This window comes from Hippocampus comes, unplaced genomic scaffold (genome assembly GCF_001891065.2).
Source record: "Hippocampus comes isolate QL1 unplaced genomic scaffold, H_comes_QL1_v1.1 scaffold47, whole genome shotgun sequence".
Lineage (NCBI taxonomy): Eukaryota > Metazoa > Chordata > Actinopteri > Syngnathiformes > Syngnathidae > Hippocampus > Hippocampus comes.
Genome location: NW_017806029.1, coordinates 916,133 through 934,433, shown reverse-complemented (window position 1 = coordinate 934,433; position 18,301 = coordinate 916,133). Strand labels below are relative to the sequence as shown.

At 41.1% G+C, this 18,301-nt stretch overlaps 2 protein-coding genes across 2 annotated transcripts in view; one reads left to right on the top strand and one right to left on the bottom strand.

Annotated features, from left to right (window-relative positions):
* Positions 1-4,334, bottom strand: part of LOC109529280 (1-phosphatidylinositol 4,5-bisphosphate phosphodiesterase delta-3-A-like) — a 13,966-nt gene extending 9,632 nt beyond the window's left edge. Inside the window, exons 1-4 of the mRNA XM_019892586.1 lie at positions 4,034-4,334; positions 2,474-2,529; positions 1,853-1,964; positions 21-354 (exon numbers count right to left, since the gene is read on the bottom strand). Coding sequence (XP_019748145.1) covers positions 21-354; positions 1,853-1,964; positions 2,474-2,529; positions 4,034-4,124 — 593 coding nt within the window. The 5' untranslated portion in view covers positions 4,125-4,334. The remainder of the gene's footprint in view (positions 1-20; positions 355-1,852; positions 1,965-2,473; positions 2,530-4,033) is intronic.
* A 390-nt stretch (positions 4,335-4,724) lies between these two features.
* On the top strand, positions 4,725-15,463 carry acbd4 (acyl-CoA binding domain containing 4). Its single transcript, XM_019892652.1, has 9 exons — positions 4,725-5,040; positions 6,648-6,775; positions 7,552-7,672; positions 8,008-8,092; positions 8,172-8,292; positions 14,147-14,244; positions 14,372-14,579; positions 14,654-14,862; positions 15,050-15,463. Exons 2-9 carry the CDS (start codon positions 6,700-6,702, stop codon positions 15,185-15,187), a joined length of 1,056 nt encoding a protein of 351 aa, XP_019748211.1. The 5' UTR covers positions 4,725-5,040; positions 6,648-6,699; the 3' UTR covers positions 15,188-15,463.
* The last annotated feature ends 2,838 nt before the right edge of the window (positions 15,464-18,301 follow it).

Sequence of the window (18,301 nt, the reverse complement as noted above, 5' to 3'; positions counted from 1 at the left end):
TCCAGAGCCCCTGGCGGCACTTTATCGCCGCCGTAGAGTCTCCCTGGAGCTTTTTTTTTCTTCCAAAAATGTTCGAAAATGGAAAATGATGAGGGAGGGAATATTCCACATTCATCAAAGGATATTGATCAAGTTTCTCCTTCTGGGTCATGTTGCCAATTCTTTCCTGCAGTGTCCGGATGCCGCGGGTCCAATGAAAAGCCTCTTCAGGGTTCTGGCAGAGAAGATCCAGATTCTTTCGGGGACCCTTGAAGACCACCGTCAAACACCGTCCTTCGGGAACTGCACCAACCATCTGCCGCAACGTCTCCGAATGGCAGCCCTCACATACGCATTCCACTTCCGTGATGGAGACTGAGTAAGTGAGGCAGATGAAGAAAGAAAAGGAGACTTTTCAATTTTTCGGCGATTGAATTGCTTTGCTTCGGATCAAATTGGACGAAACTACACTGCCGCATGATTACACCATAACTTCTCCTCAGCTGCCGGTTGACCTGGCCTATCTTCGACCCACTTTTCTCCAGATTGTCGTTACGTTTCTCCATTTTCTGTTATCTCTTCTATTATTTTCTTCTCTTTTCTTTCTTATCGCTATTTTTTTATTTTTCTTCTTCGTGCTACCGCTATTTTTATTTTTATTCTTCGTGACAGGGGCTCGCTTTGGCCTGGGGAGTCAAATTCAGCATTCACTTCATTGATATCTGGCGCCATCTAGCGTCGTGAATGGGTATAATGTCTAGACCCCGAATATAAGACGACCCCCACTTTTTCAGCCTTATTTCAATGCAAAAAAACACCGTCTTATATTCGGGCCAATACGGTATATACTTTTTTTTTAAGGCTTTGAACACATTTTCGCCAGGGGTTCCAATAATTATGGAGGGTGCTGTATGCCCGCCATCCGTTCTACATCAGGTCTTGTTACAATTTAAGACCTACCCATAGTCGAGCGAGTTGAACCTGGTATTTCAGCTGTTGAGTAAATATAGAGCACTAAGCCAGGGCTTTTAAGGTCAAAAATGACGGCATGCCCTTTAATTTTAATGTTTGATCTCAATGTTTGAACATTTTTTTTCAGGGATCAGCTGCCTTTTTAAATACAACTTGGAGAGTCTATAAAAAAAAAAAAGGCACCGCCCTTCCCCTTCGGCCAGCTGAGGAGAATGGAAAATGCTGTGTTTTCATGTGTGACCAGAGCAGAAAGTAGCAATTACACTTCACCAAAATAGACACCATGTGAAATCATGTGTGACCAGAGCAGAAAGTAGCAATTACACTTAACCAAAATAGACACACCATGTGAAAAGCTACATTTGAAGAATTCACAGTATGAGTCAACATAGGAGCCTATTCCAGTTCATGGAACCCAATTAGAAAAAATCAGGATCAACTTTTTTTTAATTTTTTTTTTTTTTTTTAAATCGCAGCGGGAAATTTGCTTTCAATTTTACAACATTGCTGCATGAGCAGTCATTCTGTCACAATAACAGATGACAACAAACTCCGAATACACTCCAGACAACATAAACTGCAGACACAGCATGCAAACAATAACGATAAATAATGTTAAAATACGCTTGAAATTAAAGAGTGGCAGCGATAAAAACAGGTAGCAGTCCACTAAAGTTCATACTGGGCAAAATAATAAATTACTCTAATAGAATATACACAGTCAAACCCATAAAACTAATCAAATGGAGTTCATAAATAATAAAATGTCAGATGACAGTGATTGAATCCCTCTCAGAAAGATTTTCTCTCTCTTGAAAATGTTTTCCCGATTTAAATATATCATGCTTAGAAATGTGTCAACAAAGGATTATAGTATCGAAAAAAAATGCTAATCACTTACAAGATTGTTGCTCTTTGGCTCGACTGAAAGTTTTGTGGGACTGGCACCAAACTGTGACGCCATCTTCCAGCAGCTTGAGGGTACGTCGCTTTTGCCAGTGAGGTGATCGGACCTTTGCAGAGGAACGATTCATCGATTAGTTCTTTTTTTTCTGTGATGTTCAGTTAAATAAGACCATTTGCAAACATAACCTTTGACTTTGGGAACCAATGATAAATATTTTTGCCTATTTTCTCAGGGATGTTACAGAGCACATCAACTGACTGAATCATCATCAATTGATGTTTGGCATTTTCTGCAATGGGAAGACAAATTGCTTCGTCATGGTATGAGTATGACTGTACACTGGAGGTTGCTCTGATTTTAAACTGCATCTTAAGTTTGGATGACAAATTCTGTATTTTAAATTTGAAGGTTAAAGCTTTGTGGAAGATTGATTGCAAGAGAGGTTGGTGGGTCAGCAAAAAATATGAGCAGCAAGGAAAAAACCTCTCGTGCTCCTTTGAGGATCAGACATTATTGACGAATCAACACTGACTGGATGGTCACCACATTAAGCGTTGAAATCTGAAGCTGTGCAACCAATAATATTGCCAACATTCAAGTCAGTATACCTCATACCTTCACCATATTGGAGCCCTTCAGCATCCACTTGACGTCTTCATCATCCTGCAACCCTACAAGAAAAAAACAGGAACATTTGCTCAGGAAAGTTATATATTTATTCATTAAGCACGAAGTAAGTTTCTCCATCTCTACTTCTTGTATTTTATAACACCTTTGAATTGTTGCGTTTATGATTATTACTTTTATATTTTAGGGGTTCTAAACATGATGCCCAAAATGTAATTCCTCTTGGAAATTTGAAAACATTTTTTTTTTTTTTAAGTTTTCATACTTATAAAAATTGATTCTGAATGACTATATTGTACTGTCGAGGTTTGGAGTTCTCGAGGTGATGTAGTGGAAGATAAAGTTATCGGTTGGGTTTTTGTCCTCAAATACGTGAAATGTTCTTCTTTCACACATCAGCCTTTTTCATATCAATGCATGCGGGTGAGAGGGCTTGGAAGGTGTTTTTCAAAATGCTCTGGAGTGTGAAGGTAGACATAGTTCTGAGGGGGTGGGGGGGGGGCTCCCATTCTGTATTGTGATGTTATGGCACTATTAAGAATCAATGATCAAGTACAACTTTCTTGTCAAAGAGGTGGATTCGATCACAAAAGGCGCACTGAGGACCCAGGATCAAAATTTACCGTCTGCCACTGATATACAGTATATTACTTTTTTATTTTATTTTATTTTTTTTACTAAGCTTATTCTCTGCTACCCCCCACCCCAGCCCCTCGCGCGCACCCACTCCTCAAATTCCATCTGCGCCTCTGCATTCACCGCGATGGGACTACAATAAAAGATATATCAAACCAAAGGAAGGGCAGACGGGATGAACAGTTTGGGTGGTTTGAGTTGAAGCAACTTGAAAAATTTGTAATTGCTGACATGTGTTCATGAAGGTCGCAACATGCTGTACACTTCAAGACAGCGTGGAGAGCGCTGACCACAAACGTGTACTTGTAGTTGATTACCCCTTGAGAAAATTACAGACTACTCTACTTCACGGTAGAAATTCAATACGTTTCCGTGCAATAAAAAATAAAATACGAAATTAAAACCGTATGCCATTAATCGATTGAAACCTTACTTTACAATGCACGTACATACCCTGATATGACAATTTTGGGATTATGGGCAATTCAATTGGAAAACAGATTTCTTCTATTCATTGAAATCAATTGAACGACTGACCTAACTTTTTTTTCTGCAAGCTCCATCATGCTAATTCCTTTCAAATCACAAGTGACCTTTCTATCTGTCTATGTCTGTCTGTTTGTCTGTCTGTCACAGCCGAGATTGTTAACTATGAGGTAGACTTCACGGCATTGGCCTAAAAGAAAATAAATCCCACTATTTACTTTCCTCTCATCGGCAACTGATGTGAATCAAGAGAGTCGAGGAATTATTTGTACTGCATTTGAGAAATTTACATTCAAAACCCTTTTTTTTTTTTTTTCTATGAAGAGCTGACTTCCGAGTCCCTTCTTTGATAACGGTCTCGTTTAACGACCGATTACCATCATCTCTGCAGATGAGTTTTGGAACAACGACACATGCAAGGCTTACCGAGACTTCTTAGCGGATGGATGGCCTTAGAATCGGACGTCCCGTTCCCGTTCTTACGCACGGGGGGTGCTTTCCTTCTGTTTCCCAACATATTGTTGAGAGGGAGGATTTGCTTTCTTTATTCTGCGTCCCTTCCGTCACTGCGATATAATTGATGGCTCTTGCTCAGCACGCATATTATTTATCCTAGCGCAGTCGAATCCGCGTTGTCCCAACCTTCTTGTTGCTGACGTCACATAAACAAGATTTAGGAAATGCACGAAACCATGCGAGTACATCCATCGATTAGTACTGTATTTATAGAATATTTGGCAAACGTCAAGCGCCAGCAACATGCTTTAGGAATCACTCTCAAAACAAAATCCCATAAAGGTCACGAAAGACTGATATCACATGATTCTAAAATGATATATTAACTCTACCAATGTTAATATTAATAATGTTTACAATAAATAATCACAATAAAACACGTATATGGAGCTCCTTTATAAAGAAAATTATCAACTGTCTGCACGATTCTGCAAATATATATCATGCTGACCTGTTTTTATTCCATTACATTTATTTTGTGCTACAACTCATTTCCCTCCATTTCCGGTTTGGCATTATTCAACGACAGTAACTTGACAACTCGCAAATGATAATCGGATTGCGGTCATGTAAATTTAGATATCGAACGGTGATCCCGTAGCAACGAATGAAATACTCATTTTGTGGCTTTGTTGACATTTCAGACTGTCTTTCACAATCATCTGGAATGTTTACAGACATACATTTATGACCCTGCTGCAAAAAAACATCCAATGGTTGAGCATTGACCAACCTCGTCCAAGTCACGTGATGTAACTCCAGCGCTTCAACTGTCTCATACGGAACACTTTTAGAAGACAATTCCTTTCCAGACAAAAACAGATAAAGTGCCAATACTGTGTTCCTGTTGTTGCATTCATATTGAAGTGGTCTGATCAGGACCTGTGACTGGATCAGCCACTAAACCACAGACAACAGTAAGTTGACATTCTCGTCGTTAGCCTGCTAGCGCTACCTCGTCTCCAAAGTACAAAGTACTTGTATCGACGTACTAACATTTCTGTTACTATTCTGCAATGAGATGTATGTATTTGTTTTATCCATACATTCTCTGTACTGTCCTCAGAATAGGTCGCGGATTTTTGACGAGACCACAATCTGTATTTGTTACACTACTGTTACAATCCTCATAATATCGTCACTGACTGGCGACCAGTCCAGGGTGTATCCCGTCTTTTGCCCAAAGTCAGCAGAGATCGGCTCCGTCACACCACACCATCGTGAGGATTCGTGGTACAGATAATGGACGGATGAGCTAAATATTACATGAAAAATAATAACACTGCAGTGATCACATATAATACATTATTATATTAAATAATAATCGATACGTACCTCGTTTTTTGGGGGGGGGTATCACAGTGTCGTACGATTTCAACAGGAAAAAGCAATTAAAAAAATCACAAAAGCAAAATTGTCAGTTTCTTTTTATTTATTTTTAGCACACAATTGTGCGAGTAATAGTTTGTTTATCATAGTGTAATTTAGAATTATTCGAAATATCTGCGAACACGTCCCTGCTTAAAAAAAAAGACAAAATGTCCATTATAGACCAGCGTAGAAGCTCTCAGCATATCATCACTCTCCCAAAATAATGGCCAAAGTCATGTTTTCATTTTTATATCAATAAACATAAATGGACATACCACACAACAACAACACTAAGTGTCCTCGTTCCGATACATGCCAACCATGTTGTCTTTCATACGGAACCTGACATTTTCCCCGCTCTGGATTTAAATGAAGCCACCTTGTTGTCTTGCTTCTGACTGTCATTTGAACATGCCATGACGGGCGCTTTTTAACATTTCGAAATTAGGGCGGTCCGGGCACAATATGCTAGAGCCGTGCTTGACATTGTAAAAACAGTAACGGACCTGCTGGAGTACTTGCATGTAATTGGCAGGTAAATAAATTATATCGTCGGCCATGTATGAGACGTGGGCAATTGGAGACCACCTTGCACCTAAATCATGTATCAATGTGACATCCTCCCCAGCCTCTCAATAAGGATGGAGATGCTATTAAAATATATTTAAGATGATGATTATAATCTGTTGAAGAAACTGATTTCTACAATGATTCAGAGGGATTGCGCGACGCCGGCGTCATATTTCTGAATTAAATTCCGTGACGTCCACCATACACTTCTGCAGAGTCCTTAATTTATCAGCCTGCAGTCTCTAAAATCTCTACTTTTTAATAACCAAATTTGCAGATGTGCTGGGGACGTGCAATGAGGCGCATGGACTGAGCTCACAAACCACCTGAACTCTACCATTTCTCCCGGCATGAAAATGACGATGCACTCTTTATTATGCCGAGCACAGACTTCTTTCTGCCATCAAATTTTTGGATGAGTTGGGGGTGAGGCAACAGTGTGCCAGAACGCCCAGAAAGATGCACCACGACCCCAAGCACAGTCGACTAGGCCTGTGGTGGCACGAAAAATGAATTGCTTGTTTTTACGCCAAGCGCACGGAGGCCAGTCTACCAAAATCGGGCTCTCCATTTCTGTTTACAGGCATTCACCCTGGGGAATAAAAAGAAAAAAAAGAGCTCTGCTGGTCCCAGAAATGTCAGAGTCCGTGATGGATCACCAGAAACGTTTTCAGGCTGCTGTGAATGTCATTCACAAACTCCCCAAAAAAGGTATGTTGATAAGCATTATCGATTGCTCAGTCCCAGATATTATATCACTGATAGATATTTTTGACACACAGCATAGGGCATCCAAAGACAGCCCTTGTTTTTGAGTCGCATAAACTTATTTGCCTCAAGACACTATTGATTGACTTTTCTGAATTTTTTGTTGTTTTTTTTTTTTTTTAATATATTCAACTGATTTGTCACATTAAATATTCAGTGAGCTATTAAAAGTGTCAAAGTAGACTTTTTTAACTGCTAATGCATGAATTGTCACCAGATACTATGAATAACAAAATTAGATGACCTTTTTCAAAGGACAAAAATGTTTTTTTGCTGGTCTAATGTTATTTTTTCGTCATATTTTTAAAATGTTCCAGCAAATAGCGAATAAACTTGATGAAGATAATTGTAAATTGGATCGCAATATCTGTCTAAATCATTTTCTTAAAATTGTTTTGCTGTAGAATTGGATCAGTTTGACTCTGGGCATGTTCTTCCAAAAATGTCACAAATGCAAAAAAAAAAAAAAAAAAAAATCAAGAGACAACTTTTCACTCATTTTTTTTGATTGATTGTTTTAAATTAGTCACCGTAACTGGAGGGTTAAATGAGCCTAAAAAACATGATCTCTTAATCCTGTTTTTTAATTGAAAAGAGGCTGGAGTTTTACCTATTTCAGCTGGCATTTATGGCACATCACACGTTCAAACTCGGTGTGACTCGTCAATGTTACATAGGACATGTGCAAACTGTAACGCTTGACCGTTGTGTGTAAACAGGCTCCTACCAACCATCGTATGACGTCATGCTGCGCTTTTACGGGTTGTACAAACAGGCGATGTTTGGACCCTGCGCAGTGCCACGACCTGGCTTCTGGGACCCGGTGGGTCGCTACAAATGGTTTGTATTTTGGCTAGTTTTAAGATTGAGGGATTTACATTTTTTACACTGGTGGGGGGGGGGACAATAACAATGCACATTACCCAGGCCTTGTATTTGGCTCCTTGTTAACTGAATTTACAGTGCTCAGCATAATTGAGTTCATGACGTTGAGAGGTACCCGTAATTTAATTCCAGTGACTCCCCCACTCCCACACACAATGTTAAAGGCCTTGCATTAATGTCCTTATAACTTTATTAAACTGAATCGATTTAAGATATCACCCGTATAATTTTGTTGATGTACTTATATGACGTTGTTTCTGATTTCTTGTGTGTATTACCGGATATGAAAGGGACGCTTGGAGCCGGCTTGGAGACATGAGCAGCGCGAGTGCCATGGTAGCATATGTGGATGAGATGAAGAAAGTAGCACAGGAGGTACATTATGTCTTAATATTCGACAGTGCCCTTAGAATATTTTTATATTTTCATGTGTAAATGTCTTTTTTACTAACAGGTTATTGACACCTTGCCAATGAATGAGAAAACCGCTTCACTCTTCCACCATTTTGAGCCTCTCTATGCTGTTATTGATGACATGCCGCGACCCCCAGAGACCCTGCTTCATCTCAGAGAAGGTCGGGAATACCATAATATATCGTATGATAGTTTGGAACGATGATTTGAGATACAAATGTTTTGAGTTATGATTGTAGTCCAGGAATGAATTTTACTCTTATCTCAAGGCACCGCTGTACTGTACCATATACTGTACAGTGAAACTCCTCTCCAACGAAACCTACACGGGTGAAAATACCCCCTAGTGTGAAAAAATATTCATACATTAACACCATTCCCACTCTCCTGCCCCCCATACAACGAAAAATAACCCTGTTGCGTTATACGAAATCCTTTTCTCTGCTGTTGCCTCGTGACGAGATTCACTTCAACAAAGTCTAATCCAACAACGACCTCTACTGCTTCGTTTGGAAACAGCAAGAGCAACCACCACAGTGGGTTACACATGCGCAGTAGTCCAGGAAGTATTTGTTATTGTTACTTTCAGACGCAGCAAGAACATTGCATTGCTAAAATGGCAACAAAACGGACCTTTGAATGTCAATCAGCGAAGACAAGAAGTGCTCTGACGCTGGAAGAGAGGGTAAAAGTGATTGTACTGTCTCGGCCAGATTTGGACAGTCAGCTAAACTCATCTTCTACACCAAGACTCTGAAGACGTTATTCTTAGTCCACAGGTTTAATGATGGAGAAAAAGGTGAAACTATAAAATAAAATACAAGGTAATATTACTTTGAATTCACAACCAACAGAATAAAATAACATTACCTCAACCGCGAGATTAGCGAAACGTCATGGAGCTAACGCAACTAGCGAGTGCTAGCATAAATCGTAGCATGGTTTTACACATTGCCGAACAGCATTTCTTTTAACATAAAGCGTCACAGAATTGTTCACTGACAACAAAACAAACTTGTACATACCCACGATGCTACCAAAGGTGTGAGATGTCTGTGGATTGTGCTGGATTAAACACGACGACCATAACGTTTCTCTCATAGGCGATCTATCACTCTACTTCCTGCTTCCGCGTACGCGTCTTCCGCTTTGACGACGTCACGTCCGGTTGTAAACTATGCTGTTTGCAATGGAATCAATAAAGTTACGTTGCATAAAGAAATACTCTGAACTATGCATAGGAATAGCAACGTTACTTTCGTGTAACTTAAATACAACATTCAAATTTAGATTAACTGTTAGTTGGGGACAGAACACTCCCCGCCTGGCATGATTACATGCCACCCACTTGTCCATTGTCTATGCATCTGGAGGAAGAAGCAACACCAGTTCAGTGACTGGTCTCACGAACAACGTCTCTCCTCCAGGCTTGATCACCTTCACCTCGACTTGGCGAACTCTTCCGTCTTTGCTTATAAAAGTCTTTGTTACTACTCCAAGCGGCCATTCGTTCCTTTGTACTTGGCGATCTTTAAGGAGAACGATGCTCTTCGGCTCGATGTTTATGCGTGGAGACCGCCACTTACGTCGTGCTTGCAGAGTTGGAAGAAACTGTTTACGCCATCTGTCCCAGAAGGTGTTGGACAGATGCTGGACATGCCTCCACTGGCGCTTGTAGAGGTCAGCGGGTCCAAATTCTCCTGCAGGAGCTGGTAGAGGGACTACTTTTTGCGTTAGAAGAGTAGCTGGCGTGAGTATGAACGACTCGTCTGGGTCAGTTGTCAAAGGAACAAGAGGTCGGGCATTGATGATAGCTGAGACTTCTGCCATAAAGGTTACCAAGACTTCATGGGTAAGTTTGTTTTTGAACTGAAGGAACATGGAGTCGAGTATCTTCCTGGCGAGCCCGATCATTCTTTCCCATGCTCCTCCGAAATGAAAAGCGTGTGGAGGGTTGAAGGTCCAGGAACATGCTTGGTCTGAAAGGTAGGACTTAACGCTGTTGTGGTCAATGTTGGTAGGTATTTTGAGGTACTTGCATGCACTCACAAAATTGGTTCCTCTATCAGAGCGGATACTTTTAACTGGTCCTCTTGCAGCCAGGAAACGCCTCAAAGAATTAATGAAACTGGATGTGTCGAGGGACTCAATGACTTCTATATGGACGGCTCTTATGCTCATACACGTAAAAATCACAGCCCAACGTTTGCCTTGTGAGAAGCCTCCTCTTGTCCGGCGAGAATAGACGCTCCAGGGGCCAAATACATCCAATCCGACGTTTGTGAAGGGTGGGTCGGTGGAAAGACGATCTGCTGGGAGATTGGACATTTTCTGACTACTGGTCGGAGCCCTCAGACGTCTGCATGGCACACAGTTGTAGATGATACTGCTCACTCTTCGCTTGCCACCAATTATCCAAAATCCAGCTGAACGGACAGCTCCTTCCGTAAGGTGACGCCCTTGATGGTGGACTTGTTTATGGTATTGTCTGATGATCAAGGTGGCGATGTGATGACTACCGGGAATGATCAATGGAGTCCTTTCTCTTTCATCCAGACTTGAATGATGAAGACGACCTCCAACTCTGAGCAGGCCATTTGGATCGAGAAACGGATCTAGATTCTTCAGAGGACTGGTTTTTGAAATGCCTTTACGCCCTTTGACGCATTTTATTTCCTCTTCAGAGCATGTTGTGAGATGGCCCGTCAATTGGATGTCGCTGTACTTTTCTTTCACATGGAACAAATTAGGGCATGGGTTAAAGATGGATGGTCGTCGTAGCTCTATGGTGCTTGTATAGGAGGAGCTGATTGTTAGTGGTCTGTGGATGCTGCCAAGGCACACATTGCCTACAACAACCCACCCAACATCTAGCTTCTGTGCATAGGGATGGTTGTGTGAGCCATTAACTTGTTTGCGTACCTTGTGTACTCTGATGACATCCCGACCCAAGAGAAGCATGATTTGGGCATTTGGATCCATTTCTGGAATGAGATGAGCTATTGACTTTAAATGTGCATGATGAAGAGCGACACTTGGAGTTGGAATTTCATCTCTGTTGTTCGGAATGTCATTACATTCTGTGAGGCTGGGTAGTGGAATTCTGAGTGTTCCATCCAGGGATTCCAATTCATATCCATTAGCCCGCCTTCCTGTCACTTCTTTGACTCCCGCGCACGTTTTCAATGTGTATGGGACGCTTAGACTTTTGTCAGCAAACACATCAAAGAACTGCGAGCGGGTCAGAGACCTATTGCTTTGTTCATCCAAAATTGCATAGACTTTCACCGCCCTCTCTCTGTGACCAGCTGGATACACCTTCACAAGGCAAATCTTTGAACAGGATCGGTCTGTGAGGTCTCCACCGCAGACTTTGGTGCATTTGGTTGTGATGTCAGATTCAGGCAAGGTTTTGACTTCCTCCCCGCCATGCTCTGGAGCAGGGACTTCCACTTCTGTACATGCTGTGGGCTCTGGATGTAGGGCCGTGCAATGTCTCTCACTCTTGCACTCAAAACATTGAAACTGGACTTTGCAGTTTTTGGCGATGTGCGTTGACGAACAACATTTGAAGCAAAGATTGTTTTCTTTCAAGAATGTTTTGCGGTCTTCTATGGGTCGTTCTCTAAACGCGCGACATTTGTGCAAAGGATGTGGTTTCCCATGAATAGGACACATTTTGTCAGCGTCCACTGCTTTCGTTGGGGACTCCGTCAAGTCAGGATCCGTTTTGGGTTTTATATCCGTTTTGTAAGCTGAGATGTTTTGATTCTTTTTTGTCTGCCATGTTGATTTTTCAGCCTTGGGTACACTGTCTGACTGAGTGATAAAGCTGAAGCTTGGATCGTTGGCAATGCTTGCTTCTTGTTGGACAAAATCTACAAATAAACTGAAGGGTGGATAATGCACATTCTCTCGTCGCTTATACGATGCACCAACTGAGGCCCACTTCTCTTGCAGGCGAAAGGGAAGCTTGTGCCCTATTGGGTTTACTCCTCTAGCTGTGTCGAGGAAGGACAGACCAGGTAAGACTCCTTCATCTTTAGCTGAGAGTAGTTCCATGAGAAGATCACTTCGTTAACATAGCATATTCCCTGTTCCCTATCTTTGGAAAGGTGTCAATGCGTTTGAAGAGAGCATCTTCGATTGCTTCTGTCGAACCGTAAGTTCGTTCGAGTCTTGTCCATAACATGTCTAGGCCTGCTTCTGGATTATTGACATGAATTGCCCTTATCCGTTCGGCATGTTCTTTTGACTCCTCACCGAGCCATTTCAGAAGAAGATCAAGTTCTTCACTTGGTGTTAAATTTAAGCCGTCGGTCGCAGAGTGGAATGAGCGTTTCCAGGCTCTGTAATTCTGTGGCTTGTCATTAAACTGGAGTAAGCCGGTAACACCAATTCACGGCGTGCAAGGGATCTCACAAATTCGTTGCATTGGAGTTACTGAAGTTGGAATTAGGAGACATGGAATAGGATAGGGGTGATGCAACATTTTGGTTATTCTGATTTCTAAATTGGTGTGGCAGTGTAGAATGGCATCTTTCAAACTTCACTTGTCGGGGCTCACGAACAAATTCATCCTTACAAGGTTGAACAAGTTGGGAAATATTGTGGGGTGTTAGTGAGACATCCTTTACATTTGGCTGGTGTTCTGTTTCTAAAGTTTTGGTTTGTTCAGCAACATACTGTTGAGTGCGCTGTATGGCTGTTAAGGGAGTAGAATCCAACACAAGCATTTGACGGCGTTGTTGGTTCACGTTATCAACAGCAGCTTCCAGTGCTTCTGCTTCCGCAACGGCTGCTAAAGGAGTGTATCAGTAATAGGTGTCAATCTGTGGAATAATTTCGAAACGGACCTGAAAATGAGTAAATTGCTTGTTGAGTTCAAAAACAAATTCAAAAGATTAGTACAAAAAAACTACACAAATCACTGAGTTAAGCTGATAAATTTGATATATTTATAAAATATAGTAATTGTACTGTCTCGGCCAGATTTGGACAGTCAGCTAAACTCATCTTCTACACCAAGACTCTGAAGACGTTATTCTTAGTCCACAGGTTTAATGATGGAGAAAAAGGTGAAACTATAAAATAAAATACAAGGTAATATTACTTTGAATTCACAACCAACAGAATAAAATAACATTACCTCAACCGCGAGATTAGCGAAACGTCATGGAGCTAACGCAACTAGCGAGTGCTAGCATAAATCGTAGCATGGTTTTACACATTGCCGAACAGCATTTCTTTTAACATAAAGCGTCACAGAATTGTTCACTGACAACAAAACAAACTTGTACATACCCACGATGCTACCAAAGGCGTGAGATGTCTGTGGATTGTGCTGGATTAAACACGACGACCATAACGTTTCTCTCATAGACGATCTATCACTCTACTTTCTGCTTCCGCGTACGCGTCTTCCGCTTTGACGACGTCACGTCCGGTTGTAAACTATGCTGTTTGCAATGGAATCAATAAAGTTACGTTGCATAAAGAAATACTCTGAACTATGCATAGGAATAGCAACGTTACTTTCGTGTAACTTAAATACAACATTCAAATTTAGATTAACTGTTAGTTGGGGACAGAACAGTGATCAAAGTGAAAGACGGAGGAAGCAAAATAAAAGACATTATCCAAGAAATTGATGGAAGTGAATGCTGATCGTTAATTTCGCAATTTCTTTCCCTTTTTTTTCTTTCTACACTGACTATATGAAGTGTCAAATAAGTTTTTGCTCATACTTATGCACTATTGGAATAAAAATAAAGAGTACACATGCGTGTGTGTGTGTGTGTGTGTGTGTGTGTGTGTGTGTGTGTGTGTTTACATCTGAGATCAAATTTGCTATAGTGAAAACCCCCCTGTTGTGAAAAATTTCTTGCTGCAAACATGATTTCGTTGGAGAGGAGTTTCACTATATATGTTTGTGTTAGGTACACTATCTGTATATTTCTACATTCATATTTTTATTACATGTTCTTATGACCTAACATTTTGTCTTTTTGAAAGCCTCCAGAGTGCGGAAGGATTTGGAATTGTCCAGCAAATCTGATTGCGAGATCTTCTGTGACTTAGTGGATTCAGTGGAGCAACTCGATAACCTTCAGGTCTCATTCACATTCGCAACAAGACATGATTAAAAACTGTTAACAATTCGTTCCCACATCTGTAAATTGTCAAGTATATACTGTGTACTTGGGCTGTCGTAAAAATCATTTTGTTTTTTGGGGACAGGTACCACTTGTGGAGTCGAATGGGTTTCTCAACGGCCACGTGGCCTTGGAGTCATCTCTGTTTCAACTTCAACAACAAGAAAGGCAAATTGAATCCAGACAGGTGGGAGCCGGACACGGTGGAGAGAGGCGAAAGGATGCAAAGGATAACGGTAAAAATAGAAGGCGAACCAACGGCCTCAAGGGCTCACACCACAACTGGAGGGAATGTAAGTAAAATGAATTAGCTCAGGGGCGGCAAACTGATTTACGTGACAGGTTAAGTGACTGCTTTAATTTGAAGGTGGTGTTCCACTGAGAAGTACAGGGCCAGGTACCAAAGACGGTTCTAGCGGGGCAGACGGAGGAGGAGATGGTTCAGAAGGTTTGCCGGAATGGCGAAATGACGTCCAGCTTCAGCAACAAATCCTTCTGGCCCTGAGAAAGCTCAGAGAGGATATGAGGAGCGTCATGGAAAGGCTGGAGGCGGTGAAGGCGTTCATCACCACACATGTAAGCACGTGTGGTTTATTTTCTTACGGTTGTGAAAGCTGGGGCTTTCATATCGCATTGTAAATTATTTTTTGCACACAGAAAAAAAAACCCTCAAAATTTTATCATTATTCAGAAACTGTTTGCTATACCGCTACCCGATTCTTTTGTCGCTGGAACAAATGTTGACTTTCAGTTTAACCCCCAGGAGGAAAAGCGGTGGCCATTTCACGCATCCGCTCAGAATGTTCTTCTGTTCCTGCTGTGGCCATTTGCTGTCCAAGGTATACTCTATCTACTGCAAAAGACCAAGAGGAGAAGTCGTGTTCTTCATGAGGTGATGTGAACGAAAAGATTTTCTAACTCGTCACTGGAAACCATTAAAGCAGGATATGAAGTTTCTGCATGGAAAGGGGATTCCTGTGGATTTTCACTAGCTTCTCCTAGCACAGAGAATAAGGAGAATGTGGACTTCAATTTTACCCCACAGATTTTGTCGTCGGTAGGAAATGTAAATCCAGACTATAATTCAGTATTCATCAAATCAGATTTGGCGGGAGTTTTTATTGCTGACATCAATTTTAATGACAGAACTATAAAATAAGTGCGAATGTTTTTGTCATTCATGGGTTCGTTTAATACTGGGGTTTTCAATCCTGTTCCTCGAGGGCCGCTGTCCTGCCTGCTTTCCATTTCTCCTCTGCTGCAACACACCTGATTGCAATGATCACGATGGTTATCCAGCTTGCTGATTATCGGATCATTTGAATCAGGCGTGTTGCAGCAGGGAGAAATGGAAAACAAGCAGGACAGCCGGCCATCAAGGAACAGGATTGAAGACCCCTGCTTTAAAAGAAGCTGTCAGTCTCAAGATAAGAATCTAATTTTGTGACTGCATTTTTTTGGAGTTGTCATTTTTGTACATGCAGTAGTCCATTGTCATTTTTCTTTCAAATAAGGTTCTCTAAAAGGCACTTTGACATGTAAGCATGTCAAGTTGTTTGAAAATATGCTAATTTTAAATGATGCATTGTATTTATTGTTTTTAATTTTATAAAAGTGGGTTGCGACAATAATTGAGAACCACTAGAGTCTAATGACTAGAGTCTTGACCATATTTGATTCTGGTATGTGTTTGTGTTGAACATGTACATGATGTAATGAGTGTACTGTTATTTTGTTTTGGGTGCCATAACAGAAGTAAAACGACAAAACGATATCCAGTCTGTTTGTGTACTGCTTTACAGGGAAGCCGTAGCGTTTAGGTGAGAGTTGGGCAGTACGTCCTCGACAGATTGCCTGGGCTGACAAATTAACAATGTAAAGTACCGTATTTTCCGCACTATAAGGCGCTTCGGAGTGTGAGGCGCACCTTCAATGAATGGCCTATTTTAAAACTATTTTCATATTCACCACATTATAACGCGCATAGAAGTTACAATAGTGGTTGCAGTTCCGTTACGCTAAAGGGAATACAATACAGCTTTATTTATATGGAGCTTTCACCGGTGCAGCTGTAACAAAGCGCTTTACAGAACATTTCAAATACTACGTCCAAGAAATCAGAGTATTGATCCATGTATAAGGCGCATCGGATTATAAGGCGCACTGTTGGCTTTTGAGAAAATTGAATGCTTTTAGGTCCGCCTAATAGTAGAGAAAATACGGTACACTTAAAATAACCACTCAGGGCAATGAAAGTGGGTTATTTAAAAGCTTTCCATCAGTATCCTTTCTGATAGATTGTCCCTCAAAACATCTAAAATACGTTTAACTTTAACAACTGCTAAAATAGTCGTTGACTGAATAAGGTACACGGTGAATGTGATGGAAAAATATCAAGAGAAATCACTTACCAAAACAAATAATTTATGTTTATCATCGATATATACAAAGGTTAACATTACAGCTGTGCAACGGTTACAAAATTGGTCCACGCAGGAAAACACAAACACTCCATACATACACGAGGATACAAATACTGTAAAATGTGCGTATGAGGTATGAAGTCGGGTAAAACGTTGTTCTTCAAGAGCAGTAACGTCACATCGAGGTCCATTTGTCTCAGGTACGGTGAAAAATACAGGTGGAGGAATCACGTCGGGTTTTGGTTTTGACATACGATCATTAACAAACTTAGCTGTTGACACTGACGCAAAATGACAATGTTGAACTTGATGCTTGGGCCATTTTGAAAACATCGAATAGTGACACTCCTTTGTTATGCTTCCAAATAGTAAAAAAAAAAATTTTAAAAAAAAGTTTGGCATACTTAATACAGCTGCGTTGCTTCTTTGATCGAAAAAAAAATTTTTCTTGTAAATAATTTGATTCAGCTCGATCATGTCACTCGCAGGGCATTGAATTGATCACAACTGGGCCGTTCTGGTTGGCTTTGAAGACGTCTCAGTGATTCATCCCCGAACGACTAAACGTGACTTCAAATGCCTTTTCTTCTAACTTTATTCCACCGTCGTTAGACCCCTCGATCATGTCACTCGCAGGGCATTGAATTGATCACAACTGGGCAGTTCTGGTTGGCTTTGAAGACGTCTCAGTGATTCATCCCCGAAACGACTAAACGGGACTTCAAATGCCTTTTCTTATAACTTTATTCCACCGTCGTTAGACCTTCGATACCATTCAGGTTTTTGAGTTATACCTCTAACTTGAAGGATAAACACTTGGCTTTTTCCCGCCAACTCCCAGGCTCGTGCTGTCTTAACTCCCCTTTGTGCTTGATGAAACCTGCTCAGGCGAGAAGTCAAAATGACAACCAAGACACCCAGAACAGTCCCGTTGCGATCAATTCAATGTCCTGGGAAAAAAAAACAACAACTTCAGTTTCGTAGAAAACAACATGCACACATCCACACAGGCAGGCAAAACAAGGACACACATCGGGTTTGCATATTTTTTTTTTTTTGTTATCGAGCAGTGAGCACCGAGCAGTGCTATAGCTCAGGTTTCATCTTTTATCAGAGAGAGCCTGCTCCACACGCAGAATCGGCATACCGAAATATTAACCCTTTCATGCACCCTGTAACCCGATAACATGATAAGCTGTCCACTGCAGTAACCGCTGTCCCCGAAAGGGTTAACATGGGGTTTCCTGTCATTGTCAAATATCGCGTCCTCAGAATATAACATTTCCAAAGAAAACAAATGACAGGCAAAGTGTGTCGACCTCCAGGCTTCGACAAAACATGCAGATGTTTCATACTTCATTGTACTGTTCTTTTGTGCGCTTGAGCCCATTTAGGAAATGGTCTGAATTGTGCTACTTGGTAAAAAGAGATCTGGAGAATCGCACAGGCCACTTCATGAACTGATTGCATAGCTGTACACTCTCTAAAAGTATTTGAAACAGTGAGGCCGGTTTCCTTTGTCTTTGCTGTTCGACTGAAGCAATTTGTGTGTGTCTGTGTGTGCATACCTCACAAGGGTCATATATATATAT

Excerpts from the sequence above, each read along its gene's own strand:
- acbd4 (XM_019892652.1), top strand. The coding sequence starts at position 6,700 with ATGTCAGAGTCCGTGATGGATCACCAGAAACGTTTTCAGGCTGCTGTG. Across the intron at positions 14,245-14,371 it reads AGCAACTCGATAACCTTCAG|GTACCACTTGTGGAGTCGAA; the intron begins GTCTCATTCACA and ends TTTTGGGGACAG. Across the intron at positions 14,863-15,049 it reads AGGCGTTCATCACCACACAT|GAGGAAAAGCGGTGGCCATT; the intron begins GTAAGCACGTGT and ends TTTAACCCCCAG.